The 18,956-nt window shown below is 46.6% G+C and overlaps 1 protein-coding gene across 2 annotated transcripts in view; it reads left to right on the forward strand.

Annotated features, from left to right (window-relative positions):
• Window positions 1-17,315, forward strand: part of Bves (blood vessel epicardial substance) — a 32,278-nt gene extending 14,963 nt beyond the window's left edge. For both annotated transcript variants that reach the window (XM_005070412.4, XM_040733234.1), the window contains exons 6-8: window positions 2,328-2,495; window positions 3,556-3,697; window positions 16,776-17,315. In XM_005070412.4, coding sequence (XP_005070469.1) covers window positions 2,328-2,495; window positions 3,556-3,697; window positions 16,776-16,900 — 435 coding nt within the window. In that variant the 3' untranslated portion in view covers window positions 16,901-17,315. The remainder of the gene's footprint in view (window positions 1-2,327; window positions 2,496-3,555; window positions 3,698-16,775) is intronic.
• The last annotated feature ends 1,641 nt before the right edge of the window (window positions 17,316-18,956 follow it).

Below are 18,956 nucleotides of genomic sequence, written 5' to 3' on the forward strand. Positions count from 1 at the left end.
TCCATACTACTAGGGTTACCAGCATCTGGGGCCTCACTCAGCTTTTTATGTGGACATCGGGATTTGAACTCTGTTTTTATGCTTACACAGCAAGCACTCCTACCACTGAGCTGCTCTTCACATCCACCATCTACCTGTGTTAGATAGGATCTTACTGTGGTGCTCAGCCTGGCACACACTGTGTAGCCCAGGCTGGCTCCAAACTTAGTATCCTGCTTTAGCCTCTTGAGTGCATAGGATACCATGCCTAGCAGAGGGACATCAAACACCCCAGAACTGAAGTCACAGATGTGGGTCATGGGAACTGAACTCGGGTCCTTTTGAAGAGCAACAGGCTTTCTTAACCACTAAGACATCTCTTTAGCCCTGCATTTTGTCTTCCTTATTGACATTGTAACGTCAGTGCTTCGGATGGTATTTGGCAGGAAGTGCCCATGTCATAGTGAACACTGATGGAGACAGGAAGTGCCTTTGTCATAGTGAACACTGATGGAGGCAGGAAGTGCCTTTGTCATAGTGAACACTGATGGAGGCAGGAAGTGCCCATGTCATAGTGAACACTGATGGAGGCAGGAAGTGCCCATGTCATAGTGAACACTGATGGAGACAGGAAGTGCCTTGGTCATAGTGAACACTGATGGAGGCAGGAAGTGCCTTTGTCATAGTGAACACTGATGGAGGCAGGAAGTGCCCATGTCATAGTGAACACTGATGGAGACAGGAAGTGCCCATGTCATAGTGAACACTGATGGGGACAGGAAGTGCCTTGGTCATAGTGAACACTGATGGAGACAGGAGGTGCCTTGGTCATAGTGAACACTGATGGAGACAGGAAGTGCCTTGGTCATAGTGAACACTGATGGAGACAGGAAGTGTCCATGTCATAGTGAACACTGATGGAGACAGGAAGTGCCTTGGTCATAGTGAACACTGACAGAGACAGGGAGTGCCTTCGTCATAGTGAACACTGATGAAGACTGCCTCTTAGTGTGTTGTGGAGGCTCAGAAGCTGCAGTTCTTAAATCCAGATGTTTTTGGGTTTCATGAAACCTCTTCTGATGTAATAAATGTAAACTTTATTTTTCTGGGAACATTGGCCCAGTTTTGGAAGTGCTAATTACTCTAATTTTCCAAAGCTACAGCTTCAGCCTCTTGGTGTAAGGGTCCCAGGAAGCTGGGGCTTTTCTTTTCTTTTTCCTCTTGGTAGACCTAAATCTTCCTTTGACATCTGGAAAGAAAGTTCTTTTGGAAATATCTGTTCTAAGGTCCAGATAAGACTTCATGTCAATGTAATTAGCTTCCACCAGTCTCCAGATTGGGCAGGCACTGGTCTGATGTTGAGGATGTAAAGTAGACTTTTCTGTCCACAGTGTCTTCCTGTGTCAGCTCCGCTGTATGCGTGTGGGCAGACCAGCACTCTGTGGTGAAGCCAGGCATTCAGCCCTGAAGACACATGATCCCCACCATCAATGTGTTCAGGAGTCCACACATACATGTCAGCTAATAAGTTCAGCCTTCAGGATATGAGTGTCATTGTGAGGGAAGAGACAGCATACAAGGGAGTGTGGAAGAGAGTTTACATAGTAGGAGGAGCTTCTAGGTCCTGAGCCCTGAAAGCATGGAGAAGGGGGTTGGAGAGTTGAGCTCTCTAGTGCTGTGACAGTGGCCACCCCTGCTTTCCCATGTTGCACTGCTTACATGGGAGGGTATGGTTTCTCAGTTCTGGTCTAGTTCGAGGATCTAGCTCAGTAGGCTACCTTGGAACTAGCCTTGGAACCTGTGTCACCAGCTGTTCTTATCAGTAGCTTACTTGAGCCTTTGAGTCTTTCTCATGTTTATTTATGAGACATCTGGGTCAAAGGTTTCATATAAGACTTGCTTTACAAGTCTAATCTCCAGTGCTGGTGGTGTGGCTCAATGGTAAGCAGCTAGCTCGGTGGTAGAACATGTATGGATTTGAGTCCTAGAGCCAGACACACATGCATGCACACACTCTCTGTTTCCTTAGGGCATTTGCATGAAGACCTAACTTTAAAGTTCATTGTAAACAGCTGCAGGTAAAGAAATATTTTACCATAAATAATATCCCATTGCAACCTCCACAGCAGTATTGACAGGGTGGCCATTCTTCTGTCCAAAGCAGTAAAATTCAGAGATTTAGTCTACAGATTGTATGTCTTTAAACATAATTCTTTATAGTATATTAGGTTATAATTAATGTGATAAATATATCTATGAGAGCATCAATTAATGTTCTGTCGATTTAATAAACTCCTAATTCATGTGTGCAGATGGACTTTTTGCTAGTTTGTTTGTTTCCTCAACAGGTCACCATTGTTGCAGATGATAACTGCAGGTTTTTATGCTGGTCAAGAGAAAGATTGACTTACTTTCTGGAGTCAGAACCTTTTCTCTATGAAATTTTTAGGTATCTTATAGGAAAAGACATAACAAATAAGCTCTACTCCCTGAATGATCCTACCTTAAATGATAAAGTAAGTGCTTTTTGATCCCTCCGCTTAAATAAATATGTATGTTTTCCTGCGTTTTCATTAAGTGTTCATAAGCTTCAGAGGGGATATTTGTAATGGATGGACTCTTTCGCAAGTTCTTTCTTGAAGGCAAGGAAGTAATTATTACCGTCCATAACTTGGCCTAGCTGTTAAGGACCACGTTTATGGGATAGAGTGCTGTCGTCCCCAGAACTCTTCGATGTGTCTAAGGAGGACGGGAGGGAGTGGGTATGGAGAGGGCATTGGAAGGCAGAGCTGCAAGAGGTAAGACTCACAGCTGGCATTTATCCTTGGGGTCCTCTCCGTGCCCCAGGAATGGAGAGAACATAGGAGATGGCCTTTCAGGGCTTTCAGCAGCTTGGTTTCTGCATTTGTTTAGAAGGAAATTAACCCAATTACAGATGAGAATTTTAAAAATGTTCTTCCTGTGACATGTACCACCTGCCAGGAACACTGAGTATGGTTACTGTTAGGTTACTGTAGTGAGATATTAACAACCCCACCCCCCAATCCCGGCACCTGATATTCGGGTCACAGCTGGGGATTCGAACAGTTAAAAGGATTGAATTGGGGCTGGGAAGGACCCTTCTCCCAGGTGGCAGGGTCTACATCCTTGGAGCGGAAGTCCCCAACAGTCGCTTGTTTCCTGTGTAAGTTATTTTCTCCAAATAAACTCCTCTTCATTTTACTGGTCAAGCATCCTGATTTCCACTCCCAATAGGTTACCTTGTCCAGGAGCTTTTCACGGTGAGGTAGGGCTGGGGCTCAGCAGAAAAATGCTTTGCTGTTCCACGTGAGGCCTTGGATTTGATCCCTCACACGACAAGAAACAAAGAAAAACGTATGCTTGCTGTTTCAGTTTGCTGAGTAGATTATTCAGATTTACAGGTTTTTGGAATAATGTATTTAAGTGACAGCTAATAGTAACCACAACAGACATTTATAGAGTGCTAACTCTTATCAAGGGAAAGTACCTACCCTTATAGGGAACGCATGAGTCAACCGCTGTAAACCTCAGGTGTCTGGTAACTCTGCTTTGTAGAAAGTTAAGAAGTTGGAGCCCCAGATGAGCCTGTGCACGCAGATCTCCATGCTGGAGATGAGGAACAGCATCGCCAGCTCCAGTGACAGCGAGGACGGCCTCCACCACTTTCTGCGGAGCTCGCCCAGTACATCTTCTCTCCGTGAGTCCCCTTGACATTGACTCTCCGCTACTCTTGATAGCTGTCGCCAGAACAGACACATGCACATTGTGATCAGATAAATTACTTGCAAGTAACTACTTGGCAGCCTTGAGGAGCTGCTGCCTTAGTGTTTGATACAGTCCAAAGTTCAGCTTTCGAGCTCTTGTTTCTGCTTCTGAAACTGTTCACTTCTTTTGCCATGTGTTCGGCTTACATTCTGGCCCACTGACACGGTGTGCAAGGGTCCATGTGGTTGGGCAACTGCTTGGCATTGTGGCCCTCATGGTTTTAGCTCTAGTGAAAGAGAGTCATATCAGTGTGTGACTTTATAAGCAGCTGGCTGCTGGCTGTTCAACCCCGTGTGCACCCAGGGAGCAGGCACCAGGGTGTTCTTGAAGATGGCCACTCAATACTCAATACCCATCACCACTAAGTAAGTTCCCAAGAGTCTCCTGTATGTTCTATACCATGGTAGATGACACAAGTCACACAGGTGTTTAAAATTGCCAAAATGAAAGAAACTCAATTATTTTAAGAATTCATTGCTTGAAATTTAAGAATTAGTTTGAAAGTAGGAGAGCTTTGAATCAATTGATGGGAACTGCATAAAATCAGATTCTTCCATTGCACAATTCAGAGCTGTCCAGATGTCCAGATATTCTCCTAAGCAAAGACACTGAACTTCAAACATTTTGTCCACCACTATCTGTATAAATGATCATGTTACTTTGCATGCTTTACATGAACTAGATTGACATTCTAAATGATGCGCAGTTGGAAGAGGTTGGAATTTAAAAGCCGTATAATTGGCGTTTGGGAGAGGCAAAATTTTACCTCTTGCCTTCTAGGGTTTGCTTCTGATTTGGCCTGAGAATTAAATTGACACAAAACAGGTTAACAAGAAGACCCAAAGAAGCAGGTGGGCTCAGACGCTTGCTTGTACCAATTGGAACAAAGATAGGGAGGGTGGAGTAGCAACTGAGTTAGGAGAAGAGTTAAACATAGTATTACAGAATCTTGACCCAACATCCTGTCCTCAGTAAAGAACTCTGCTTTCCTCCCAGTGTAGCGAGAGCCTCTTTCCCTGAGATCTTGTCTGCTCGTCAAAAACAGGAGAAAGGATAGAGTGAGCTGTTTAAGGTGTTTTTAACCCAAAACAGTCAATATGCCATGCACAGCTTCGACTCCTTTAGACGGAAGCTTCCAAACCAGAGTCTAGATAGAAATGTGCTGTAGACCTAAAGGGGACTTCAAGGGGAATACTCATGGGAGATTAAAGATGGCTGTGTTTTATTCCAGTGCAGCTTAATTTAGGTTTCAAATGAGGCTCTTGAGAGGTTGGGTGCTGCTTGTGCCAGGGCCTCCCTATTCCAGGACCTGGCCAGGGAGGGCAGTTGGTTGTGGCAGAGGAAAGCATCAGTACCACACTCCATAAATCCTGAAGGTCCACCCCAGTGTGACAGCTGCGTGGGCCCTTGACATTGGATACCATTTAGACAGTGACAACCCTGTTGGCAGGCTATTGAATTCTCCTGCTCTACAGAACAGCTGGTCAAAGTAGGGGAGACCAGCTACTTTGATTGTACCCTAGTTCAATAATGGTTAACTTTACAGACAAGGAAGTTGGCGGTATTCAGTGCCTTGCTTGTCTCATTTCCAAAGCAGTGCATGCCGGGACACAGGTTTAAGGATCCACTCCAACTATAGAATACTGGTAAGACCAAACTGATCCTCAGCAAAGTCTCCTACCCAGTGGACATAGAAGTCAATGTTACAACACCAAGTCTTTGATAAGATAAAGGGATGGCATTTTTTTAAAGGCCAACTGTGCAGGAGACAGGACAGAATGCCAGCTGCCTCCTGACCAGCTAGATACCTGGGAAAGGAATTTGAGCAGCTGGGCTAAGGCAATATGGAGATCCCATAATGGTCACTGTGAGCCTTGATGGGATTGTTGGCCTCTGGAGGCTGGGCCAGGTAAACCTTAGAAAATTCAGAGCAGTTGATAAGTTCTTGAGGCTAACCTAGGTCTGCGAAGCTGTTTTCCTTCTCTGTTTCTCAGAAACTTGGTTTTGTGGGGCTGTCATTGTCACTTCAGGTCTGTACCAGTGTCCTCACAAATAATTTGAATAGCTTTCAGAGACAGGGAAGTTGCCTTTTTCAAACAGGCTCAGTTTTGAAATTCTTTTTTGTGCTTTATGATTAGTTTATCTGAGCCAGCCAGAGCAGTTACTATGACAACCAGTGGACTGGCCTTGAACCTCTTCCTACTGCCTCTGCCTCCCATACCTCTCCAGTTCTGACGCTATAGATGAATGCCACCCTACCTGATTCTATGCAGTGCTAGGGATAAACTCGGGGCTTCCTGGATGTCAGGTGAACCTAGTACCAAATACTACCCAGCCCTAGGACACTGATTTTTAAATATTCCTTGGCTCCCTTGCAATCAGGTGATAGCTCCTGGTGGAGGAGTGCATCTTGGGAGTTCACATTTCAACACGTGGCCAGGTGATGCCTATGTGGCTATCCTGCCAGACAGTTTGGTAGAGAGGCTGTAGAACTCCCTTTGTTCTGGAATCCTACTGTTCATGTCATGCGGGGGTGGTTGCACTGGTCCTGTAGGTCGTGTCTAACAGTACCTTGGATGCTGTGTAACACTGCAAGCATTACACAGCAGATATGTAGTTAGCCAGAAATGCAGTTCACAAAAAGGTGAGTAGAAACTTTAAGTGAACTGTTTCAGTGAAATTACTGCCACCCTTACTTCTGTTGTGCTCTGTTTTTATACCTGGCATAAGGTGGGATTCGCAGCAAGATCTGTACTCTACCACAGACTCCATGTCCTGCTTCAAACTGTCACTGAGAAGCAGGCATTGAGATAGCCTGAGAAAAGTTCCATCCAGTTAACCAGTAGCTCATAATCCAGTTAACTCTTTTGACTCTCCTATCGCTTCATTGGTCGTGTTTCAAGTTTCCATGTGTCATTCTGAGATGGAAGAGAGGGCTCCAGCTAGCCAAAGTGTGTGAGTGGACGTAGTGCTGTCACATCTGGATAAACTGACTCCTCTTTGTTTCCGGGTCAGCATTGCTTCATCGTAAGGGACACTTGCCATCTTGTCTTCTGAGCAACTCCAAGATGCTCCGTCTTTCTCTTGTCTCTCACACAGATTGATCGTATCTGGCAGTTCTGTCACTAGTAAGTGTGGCCAGGCATAGACATTGTCATGGCAACCAGAGAGCCTGTTATATTTCCTTGAAAGTTGCAGAATTTTGTTTTAACTCAATTGGATTAAATAATAGTTGCTTGGTTTCTCTGTTTTTCAAACCATGAGATAAGTTAGATATCGTCAGTTGGGGCTCATCTTTGAATGAGTTTGTTATTTTAAACTATTTTTCCTGAAATGGAATTAGTATTTATGATGACATAAAGACATTCTGAAATAAGAGATTTCTTACTGCCACGGGCAATGCCACCCATGAGTGAGTTGTGCAGATATGCTTGGCTCACATTAGTTAGTATTCTAGTCTGCAGAGACTAGCCACAGGCCTGTCATAACAGGCTGCTCTTAGATAGCTTATGAATTTATTACCTGGAAAGATACAAAAGCCAGTGTAGCATTCTTAGTTTCAAGGCTGGCTTCATGAAATAATCTGTTCAACTCAATTTATATCCATGCCACTAAGAACAAGAGCAGACTTATAAATCGGCTTTGTGGATCACAGACAAATAGCAGATGTGACCAGACAGGGGTCCTGGAGGAAGAGCTGGTGGGCAGTTCTCAGCCCGTGGATGAATGTGGAGCAGCAGAGCCCCATTCTGTAGACAGGAAGGTGCAGCGGGGGAGGGTAAGTCACCTGGCCATGTTGCTTCTCACCCCACAGTCACCTGATGAGCCTGAGCATAAGCTTACATGGGGCATCTACCTTGGCTGACATATTGTGACCATTTTTTCAAAATCATTGCTGTCTAATCCCCACAGTACTCTTTGAAAAGGGTTCTTTGTCACTGTAGGATGGAGATGCATGATATTTACCTCTTCTGTTTGATTCTCAGCCCTTGGGGACTGTGGTGTGGTCTCATGGCCCCTGTCAGTCCAGTGGTTGGCTACTGTCCCCCCACAGTATCTTCTCAACTTGTAGGATGACAATAATAGGATTTCGTACATCTAGACACTTTCAATCTTTTTAATGAAAATGTTTAAAAGAGTGATGGAGAGATGTTTCAGTGGATGAAGTGCCTGCTGTGCGGGCATGAGGACCTGAGTTTGGGCCTAAACACCCACAGGAAAAAAAAAACCTGCATTGGCAACATGCATCAGTAACCCTGGACAGGAAATCTTATGATAAAAAGTTGGCCTCATCCAGTTTTGTTTTAGCTCTCCTCCCAAATAACAGTTGTTCAAAGTGCTCAATAATGTGCTCTTACTGCTGGTTTATTCGTTTAAACCCTCTTCTAACCTAATTTGGCTCACTGCTAACTCTCCTTCCTCTTTCTGCCCAGCTTGATGATGTCACTAGTTTTATTGTTTGGTGTTCATCTTTGGAACGTCAAGTGGTAACATTCAAACTTCCCTCCCTTTTCTCTACATGTTTAAAAACATGCAGACCTTGGCATTCCTACCTTTTGTGCTTTCAATATGAAATGTCTCCCAGGTTCAGGTGGTTGAACACGTGGTCCCCAGCTGGTACTCAGGTGTGGAAGGTTGCAAAGCCTGTAAGAGCTGGGATCTCACTGGAGGAGGTGTGTCCCTGGAGGTAGGCCTTGAGACTCTAGTTCACTCCCGTCTTCTGTCTTCTCTCTGCTTCTTGGCTTGGGAGGAAATGTGATCAGCAGCCTCATGCTCCTGCCACCGTGCCTTCTGCACCACAGTGGACTGTGTCCCTTCTTAACCAGCAGCCAAAGTAAGCCCTTCTCTCCTTCCTTTGCTTTTGTGATGTACTTTTGCTATAGCAACGAGAAAGTACTTGACACAGCAACCCTTCCTAGTCCCTCCTCTCAAACTGCCATTGTTCCCATTTTATTCTGAAACTCTCAGGACTGTCGCACGTTCTCTTGGGTAACTGCATCTGCCCTGCTATGGAGCATTGACACGATGGCTGGTGCAGAACCAGGGAGTAGGTTCTTCCTGCATGTGTTATTTTGGAGTGTGGGTCATGGCTGTTAAAAGATGCTGTTCCTAATATTAACTACAAATGTTTTGTTTTCCTTTTGTATGTAACATAAAAGTTATTCCATAAACCTTAAGACATCTGGCTAGTTTGGAGGGGTTTGGGAGGTTGTTTATTTTTTTTTTTGAGGCAGGGTCTCACATAGCCCACCCTGGCCTCAAACCCTTTATGTAGATGAAGTTGACCTCTTGATCTCCTGCCTCCACCTTTCAAGTGCTGACTTTACAGGTGTGTGATATATAAGATTTATCTTTGATAGACATTAACACAGTGGCTAACAGCTTTCACCATAGTCAGCAGTTCTCAACCTGTGGCTCACAACCCCTTTGGCGTTGCATATCAGATATGCTGCACGTCAGATATTCACATCACAATTCACTACAGTAACAAAATTACAGTTCTGAAGAAGCAAGGCAAATTTTAAGGTTGGGGGTCAGCACAACATGAGGAACTGTGTTAAAGGGTCGCAGCATCAGGAAGGTTGAGAAGATGCCTTAAGTATTTACCTTGTGTTTGTGTTGGGAACCTTAGCACCCTCTCTTCGGCTGCCTTGAAGTATGCAGGACACAGTAATGATAGTTACTCTGCTGTGTGGGCGCGTCAGTACCTCCCTGCACCTGCAGTGCTCCAGCTCATAGGGTGCAGTGCAAGAGGCTCGCATCCCTGCCCCCTAGGCCAGTTAGAGCCAACCCTGAAAAGCAGAGATTCCTTCAGTGCGGCCACACTGGGAAGAGGAGTAGAGTGGGCCAGTGACAGGGTTGGGCTTAAAGGGAGGGCAAGAGGCATGCATAGCTCCTAGCCTAGGTCAGAGTGTGGGGTAATCACCATTGACGTCTTTGCTCTAGTTTCCCCTGACAAATGGTCAAGTGTGTGTGTGAAATCTCTTTTCTGTAGCTAGCAGGGCCACAGCCTTTTCCTTTTCCCAGCACGCCACCTCTAGGGAAATTCCAGTTTCTCAGGGCCCATTGTCTCCAAGGTCTGTCAGCCAAAGGGAAGGGCACAGTGTCACTTGAGAACCGCTCCCTCCAGCCTGACGGTGACAGGAGGAAATGTACAGACTCTCCAGTGTTTTTTGGCTTCTCCATCATCTGTTTCTTCTGTGGAAACTGCATCTTGCAGCCTCTGGGTGGGAGCCACCCTAGCGTGGGAGTTCTGAGCCTTTTATCCTTAGCCCTACCTTTTCCTCTGTCACAGAGCCTGCCTCCAGCCTCCTCTAGGACAGGTTGTGCTCAGAGCTGTGGCAGGGCTGTCATCCTGGAGCCTGCCTTCTCTGTCCTCCTGGATTGCTCTCCTCAGCTTCCTCCTCATAGGCAGAAAGGGGCTATGGCATTCCTGATGTGCACCTAGAGGCCATGTGGCTAAGGACCCGAACACCCATCCAGCTGGTCAGGCAGTAGTCTGAGAAGGACGCTTTGAGCCACAGGAAGTTTTCCTGAGAGCCACCAGCCTGTACTGTCCTAGGTACTGCCCCCTAATCTTGGCTTAATTTCCCTGGTGTTGGTGTTGAATCATTTTAGGGAAAATTGGGTGTAAAGGCCACAACTACATTTTGGTATTATTATCCAGAAAGCTTCAATTCAAACTCACCTTCTCAATCAAAAGAAATTGTGTATGGCTGAGGATTTACCTCAGCGGTAGAGAACTTGTCTAGCACCAGACCCAGGGTTTGATCCCCAGCTCAACAAGGTGGGGAGGAAAGGAAGGGGGACAGAAAAGATAGGGGAAATGGAGGGAGGACAAAGGGAAGCAGTGTTTATCAATAATAGGACAGGAAATGGATGTTAATTCTTACAAAATTTCTTTAATTCCTTCCTCATCACTATTCATCAAAATTGTATAATCTAATTAAAGTCTTAAGCCTTCTACGGTTTTTTAATTACTTTACTTGCTAAAGCAGTTAGCCAGATGGTTAAACATAATAACTTTGAAAAGAATGAGGAAAAAAGTCGTGAGAGTCAACAGGGAAGGAAAACACCCAAGAGCATCATCAGACAGATGACAAAAGTGTCATGGCTTAAAAATAAACCTCTTTCTCAACCAAGAGGAGTCACTAGAAAAACTTCCTATTGCAGAGATTATTTCCTTGCGGCTCAAACTTAAGGCCACCTCCTCAAGCCAGGCAGCAGGCATGACCTTCACTCTGGATCTAAAAACAGCTAATCATCTGTTTACCCTCATCCTAGGGAGGGCCCTCAGGCCCTGGTGTAATTATAAGCTCACGGAAATAGAAATGAGCTTAATAGGCAGGGAGTTCTGACAAATGGAATTTCCCTCGCCAGCTTCCCCTCTGCTGGGCATCAGTTTTCACTGCCATATCTGATCCCTCTGGTCCATACATTAAAAGCCCCTGAGGTTCTAGCCCAGGACTTTAGGAAGACAGTGAGGGGTCTGTGGAGAGCCCAGCCTATCTCCATAGCCTGTATCTATTTGTGGAGCAGCCTAAGGCCTGTAGGGACCCACTGGGACCTCGAAGTGTGCTCTGATCCATTGGCAGGCAGTAGTCACAGTCTCGACAGCTCTCCGGAGAGATGTTGCTGTCACTCTGATGTCTGGCACAAGTGGATGTGCCTACTGTTGGAGCCAGGCATCTGTGAACCTGGGATCCAGCTCCGAAGAAAGGGTGTTCCTCTGACCGCACCTTCTCATGAATGGGTTGGTTATGGGAAGGGTGTGGAATTCTGTTGACAGGGTATTTTGCTGCTAGGTGTAATGTGAAGGTAACTTCTCATGTAACTGTTTGACAGTTTCATGCCCAGTTTGGGATACAGTTCAGTTGGAGACTATTCATTTCATATACTCTTTAGAAGAGGCTGCTAACTAGGAGCCATAGCCTAGCAAATTAGGAGGTAATTTTAACTAATAGTAAAAATCATAATTACAATGATTTCTTCCTGATCATAATACGCAATTAAGCTCTCTGTCTTCCAACCATGAATGTAGTTTAAAAAGAAAATGCAAGAATCCGTTTTCTAGAAACTTAGTGGCTATGGAAGAATTATTTGCCCTCTTCCTATTTATAATAGGAAAGATAGAGATGTCCCGAGCCTTGGAGTCATGCCCTTGAAGGATACGGAACTTGAAAAGTACTAGATCGAGGAGAAGCTCATTTCTCCCTCAGCTTTTCCTGCTCTCACGGCTATGTGAGGCAGGCGGGACTTGTGGGCAAATGTCTGCCAATGCATAGGATTAATGCAACACTGGGCAAGCTGGTAGAAGAATGTGACAGAATGATTTACAGCTGTGTGACAATGTCGTCCCCTAGCCTGGAGGTCTCCCAGTGACTCTGAAGCATCCATCTAGTGACAGGGTTCATCCTCACTCTTCAAAACCAGCTTTCTTGCAAGTGTTGGCGGGTAGATTCTTGGGCCAGGTCAAGTGACCCTGTCAGATTGCTGACTGTGACATCCACTTGGAGCCTCAGTGGCATGGGAAGCCTCGCCTAACTGAGATGGTTGCCAAGACTGGGAACTCTGGGACTTTGATTCCTGGCCAAGAGGCAGGCAGCCAAGAGGCACTGGGCAGTTGCTGGCGGCAGTGATTGGCTCGTTCCTTCCCTGTGCTTGTCTGCCCTGGAGGAGACATAGATAGGGAGGTGGCATTGCTGGAGGGCTGAGGCACGGGAGCTCCCAAACTCAGTCACAAAACTCGACAAGTAAATCAGTATCGCAGTGAACGCCACTAAACCCTGCCAGGCTGTCGGGGTTGTCTGATTTGTCCTCGTAGGATGTCTGTCCGAAGGCTCCTTCCTGGGTGAGGGATGGAGTCCTCTGCTGCCTCTCCTGACTTTCTTAGGTTGTCTTCATGTGTCTGTGGATAAGGTAGAAACACTAGTGTGCTGATGTCGCATCACCCAGAAAGGTGGTTTGAGTTCCTGAGGAGCAGCTAAGTCAGATTCTCTGTGTGTGTGGCAGGGGTGGCTGATCTCATCCTCTCCATGTAGTCCAGGATGACCTTGCACTCACTGCCATCCTCTGCCTCAGCCTCCCAGGTGCTAGAATTTCAGGCATGCATTAGCATGCCCAGCTCAGCCTCACCATGCCCAGCCCAGCCTCACCATGCCCAGCCCAGCCTCACCATGCCCAGCCCAGCCTCACCATGCCCAGCCCAGCCTCACCATGCCCAGCCCAGCCTCACCATGCCCAGCCCAGCCTCACCATGCCCAGCCCAGCACTCAACCCCTTCTGGGCTCTTGTTCTTGCTGAGAAGACAGGAAAGCTGTAACAGATGATGGCAGTAAGCAGACACTTCTTGGCCACGTGCTAAGTAGTGTATTAGTCTTGCAGCATCCCTGAGGGTGAGACGTAAGCACCCAGCAGTAAGAGTGAGGTTTAAGCACCTAGCCGCAAAGGTGCAGCCTGTTTCCTGCCATTGATACAACACAGATCACATATATGGCAGTCAAGACCGAAGACTTAAATGTTGAACTCCATGGGTGCCCTAGTGAGATTTTTACTAATTTTGTGGAAGGCCAAGGCACCTACCCCAGCACCAGGACTGGGCTTGACTGGGATTCAGTGTGGTGACGGTGTTTCCCACAGCTTCTGGGGAGCGCTTCACAGAGGGAGTCATCAGACATTTAAGTTATTGTGAAGGGCCCGTCCTGACTGTGCGGTAGGCCAACCGGGAGAGGAGGTGGTGGGTACAACTCTCAGCGATGCTTGTTTTCAGTAAGGGAGGGGTCCACATCATCCCCTAGTGTGACGCAGCACTGAGATGCGGATTGTACAAGGAAGTAGGGAGAGGTATACTCATTAAGTTTCAAACCCGGACAAGCAGCTGGGATGCCGACATAACATGAAAACAGGCCCGACTGCCAGGTTCTCTCAGCATCCTTCAGTTGCATCAAATGTTAGGAACAAAGAATAATGGGTTGGGACAGCAGGTGGCATGTTCCCGGTCCTGTGCTGGAACCGTGAGGGTCTCTGTGGCCGGAAGATGGGGAAACAGAGACCCGTGGATGTGACTCATATCGAAAGTTTTATTGGGGGGGGGCAAGAAAATCAGGTAAAGAGACAGAGAGAGGACGGAAGAAAAGTCCTGTCTGCCCCAGGGGAACATCAGGGAAGAGAGGCAGAAAGAGAGCATAAGTGGGTGAGGGTCTTTCTTTTAAAGGGGTCATTTACACCTGCGTGCAGACTAGGCAACCATGGAACCCTGGGCTGACCAGGGTACTGCTTGAGTGTATTCTGCCAGGTGACAGGGGCAGTCCAGCATAATGCCTGAGTCCTTACACCAGTCCCTACCTGTCACAGGATATGGCTGGCATACCTTGCACCCTCCCCCTGAACTCTCCAGCCCAGGGGCTGGGCTGCCCTTCTCCGGCTGCCCTTCTCTATATAATCCAGTCACGTTGGCTACCCAACCATTTTGGACTTCTGGCCTCCTGGCTACTGCACATTTTTCCTTCCCCTCCCCCCTCTCCACATGGCCCAGCTCAGTGTGGCCATGTCCATCCTGATCTCTCCCAGATGTCCCTGTCTCTGACTCTGACACTGTTCTCACACAAATCTATAATAAACGTTCTCCTCCACCATAACTAGGTGCAGTGGTGTCCTTTACTTTCCCTTTATTTCTTTTTTTTTCAATGGATACTAAGGAATTCTACAAAGAATGGGTAGAAATTTGCTGGAGCGGGGTGGGGGTGGGGGGGGTGGGGGGATAACAGGGGTGGGGCAGGAATGGACATTCCAGATAGAGAGGAGGGCTAGGCTAGGCTGGATTTGAGATTTGAGAGCAGTGAGTTCCTAGGAGCTTAAGCCTCCTCTGAGCCTTACCTGAGAGCTCTAAACTTATCCATGCCCATTCCTCATCATTTTAATGCTACACACTAAGTATTGCAACTATTTTTTCCAGGAAGATACCATGGGGACAGAATAGAATTCTTTCTCCAAAGAGCTGAAAGTTTTTGGAAGGGTTTCCATGACCATTTCCAGTTATATTCGAACATTGGAAGTTACTATTGGTTTTTCTCTGAAAAGAGCAGATACTGGGTTAAATAGTTGACTCATCCATTTGGGCTCTCAGGTAGAACCCAGTCTCGTAGACCAGAGACTGCCATCCCTGGTTTGATAAATGGCCTTGAAAACTACAGATCAAGTAGCCCCATTTCTGTGAATACAAACTGGGTGTGTTTGTTATGTGCTTAGACAGTCATGACTGGATGTTGTGGGATATTGATTGGGTGTAATGCTCTTAGGCATGCTGTCCTCGGGGTTTTATGAGACTGAATTCTCAGCCTGAGTTAATATTTTATGAGATTCAATCATAGCTAGAAGCTATGATGGAAGCCATGGCAGACAGCCTTTACTATACTCAAGGCAGTTGATATTCAGAAACACGGACTGCTGTTTGAACGTAAACCCCATTTCTGATGAGGCGGTGATGAGTTTTGGTAATTTTTCTTGTTTGTTTTCTTTTAGACCACTGGCCTCCAAAGACTGTGTTGATTAGTGTTCTCATAAACATTAACAAGGTGACCATTCTGTTTCCCATACTAATCTAAGAACTTAGAAATGGCGTAAGCCTCCTAAGAACTTGCCCAGTAAGCACGGTCCTTACTAGTCTGGTGTCACAGTGAAGGAACCAGGCACAAAGAAGTGAAGTGCCCTACCTCGTCACACAGCCTGTGGGCATCGTAGTGGGAATTCAGACCCTGGAAGTGCTTCCTCAGCTGGCCTACTGAATGTGCAGCCTGTGCTGTCTACAGAGCTGTATGTTGTGGCTGAGTGCAAAACGCCTTACTGCGTTCTTCCTGAGGCAGCCTGAGACATGCCTGCCGATCCTTGATAGCTACAGTTGTCCCCAGTGCTGGGTGCCCTGCTTTTTCTGACTCTTGTCAGCAAGTATCAGCGTGTCCAGTCTGCTTCACATCTAAGGTCTAGCAGTGCACCTTTGTTGTCAGCAAGTATTTGAAGAGTTAAGTGTCATCCATTGTTCTTCCCCAACACGGTTCAACAGTAGCTGACCGAATGCCACCAGCCCTGTGGCTAGGTACAAAGGGATACACAGGAGTAGGGTAGGGCAAGGCAGGGGGAGACTCATTTATATATAGGATGGATTTTGCCTGGGAAGGCGGTGATAGGAAGAAGGGGTTCTGGCTGATGTTATGTGAACAGATCATCACACATCTTAAGTCTACTTTGTGAACTTACTTTGAGGGCCCACAAGATGTCGCAGCTTCTAGCTACTCATGGGAGGGTCCTAGGAGAGAGACCTAACTCATGAAGGTTGTCCTCTGACTTCTATTCATGCCACGCACAAATACACACACACACACACACACACACACACACACACACACACACACAAACATACAATTAAAATTTTGGTTTATTTGTAGCTGGTATGCTGTCAGGCATGAATTCATTATAGGGTGAATGTACTATGAGTTCTGGGTAAATGACTAAATGAATGAATAAATTGTCTCTTTGGTTGACTAGCATCTGTAAAGACCTGTGGATACCCTTTCTCACCCCCGGGGTGTGTTTCACTCACCTGACACCGTCCTCTTCCATGTACGCGCTTACTCTCTCACTTCCGGCCTGGAAGAACCTAACTTGTGGTGGCAGGAAATATACTTTTTGGTTAAAGTCTGTAGTTTGGAAGCAGAACTTGTTCGTAGGGAAATATGGGTGCAGCTTTCCAAGGCCAGTATTAATTAGATGGAGTCACGTGGAGGATACTAACGTGGACCATGTATACAGACACAGTCCTTGGAGCAGTGACCCGGGAATTCTGCACGTTCGTGAGGCTCGCGTGCACCCCGAGCACATGCAGCAGGACCTGCTCCCTAGTTGCCACATGCAAGGGTGCTGCCTCCCCTGAGCGAGCTGCATCCCCGTGTGGATTGGTCTCCCAGGGGGTGGGCATCACGTGCCTTCAGCAGTTTGCCCTTTGTGCTTCTTTACAGCTGTGTCCTCCCCGCAGCAGCGAGCCTCTGCCAAGATGAAGCCCATAGAGGAGGGGGTGGAAGATGACGACGAGGTCTTTGTACAGGGCTCTGCGGAAACACTGAAAGCCCGTCAGCTGCACTGATGAACATTCAAGTGACCAAGATGGAAGCTGTCCTGACGAGGAGCGCCACGCTCTGCCCTGACTTTTAGGTGCTGTGCTTCAGTCCTGCCAGACCGGAAGTGAGGGAGGGCCACAGCCGGAAGGTGTGTGCTGCCTGTCCTGTCAGCTCCTTAAGTTAACTGAACCTTCTGATTTGGCTTTGCTCTATTTTGAGATAAGTATTTTTCTCAGTAGATATATTAATATTATTTTAATTAATCTTAGAGCTATCAACACAAATGCCTTTTCACTTATTTTTCTAAGTGTGACTCCTTTGTCTCACATGTATCTTTTTCCCTCTGTCTTGGTAATTCAGAACAAGCTGTTCTTTTGATCATTTAACTATGTAAGTTGAAATGGAGGCTGATATAACATTAAACACTTTACCTTTTGTTCAGTTGATTGTTTTTTCATGACAAATTTTAGGGAAAGTGTGCTGTGTCTGGTTCTCTTTCCTGTCCTGAGACTAGAAGTGCCCCCGCCCACTAGGCCATCGCCCTTGCTTGGGTTGCAGATGGTTGGCATGACTGCCCTCATCTGAGTGTCCTTGAGTGACCCTTACCCCTGCCATTATCAGTGACACTGACACCTGGACCTGCAGTAAGAGTGAGTGTAAGCATTTCCGAGCTCAGTGCCAACTTGCAGCTAAACTCAACTTTCAGCCTTGTCATTTGGAGCCATCTTGGCCACATGCTCAGATACGGGGAAGGCCTCATGTTAGGAGAAGTAACGGGAGATGGGCTGAGCAAGTACCACACTAAAAATCAGCTTTGCCCTTCAGTCTGTTTTGGTGGCCCAGAGTTGCTCCTCTAGAACTCCGGACCCAGTTGGCTCCCACCTGTAATGCCAGCACTTGGGAGGCTGAGGCAGGAGGACAGCATTTGATGTCCACCTTGGGTCACCCAGTGCAATAGACTATTATTTTAAAGGCCAGATAGCTGTGGTCTAGAGCGCAACTGGGGAGCAGGGTCCTCACCTGAGACCATAGGCATCTAGCCTGGCCACGCTGACAGGGCCTTGCTGCGTGTCTTCCTTCCTGCCAGTCACATTCTTTAGACGTGGGCAATAGACTTGGCTCTGCCCAAGTCATTCGATTCTTCCAGCAGTGGCACACAGGCCACTCAACCAAGGCCACTGGTTGGCTGAACCCACACATGCTTGTCTCATCTGCTGAAACCAACTTGCGCCAGTCTCCATCATGAAAAGTTCTGAATGAATCTTCTTGGGTGGTGGTGTGAACTAAGCCAAAGTGAGGAGGCAGAATAGCTTCACTGATCGAGCTCTTAATTCTGGAAAAATGAAGACAGTGGTGAATCAGCCTTGGCTTCAAGACTGTGACTGTCAACTAGGGGACACTTTCTCTGTTAGTACACGACAGATGTGACAGTGTGGATCTCAGTTTCCATGAAACTACTTAGCTCACCCACACATAGGGCTAATTTACAGTCACTCAGGAAATGACACCCCCTGTGAAGACAGGAATATCAGATTCCACTGTGGCCACAGTCTTCATGTGTGGTGACTCCACAGACTTTTTAACTCCAAATGGTTGAAAAGGTGACCTCTACTGATCGGCTTGGATCTAGTTGAGGTATATCTGGAGTGCTAGGAAGGAAGCTGTTTCAAAAGCACACTGTTAAAAGTGAGTAATTTAGAATCATTTACTCTTCTCATGGAAATGTGTGTGTATCAGTGTCACCGATAACCAAGATCATAATCTCATGATGAGGACTCTTCAGAGAGCCACTTAGTCTGAGTAAGAAACTTGAAACTATTTTTAAAGACATACCTCCGAAGAGGACAAAGAGACTGAGAACAGGAGCCCCAAGCTGTTGAATAGCCCTCCCACGTAGCCTTGACTGCAGGAGAGCAGAGAAAACAAGATGAGCTCTAAGTGTTAGGTCTATGGACAACTTTAGACTCACTCACACAGATGAGCAAGTGTATTTCCGTACAAAGCATACGTTAATAGATTAAAGGATGTCCATGCCAGTTTCTCTCTGCTTTTAACATTCAGTTATCTCTGAGATCAGTGCAC

Source organism: Mesocricetus auratus, unplaced genomic scaffold (genome assembly GCF_017639785.1).
Source record: "Mesocricetus auratus isolate SY011 unplaced genomic scaffold, BCM_Maur_2.0 Super-Scaffold_100029, whole genome shotgun sequence".
Lineage (NCBI taxonomy): Eukaryota > Metazoa > Chordata > Mammalia > Rodentia > Cricetidae > Mesocricetus > Mesocricetus auratus.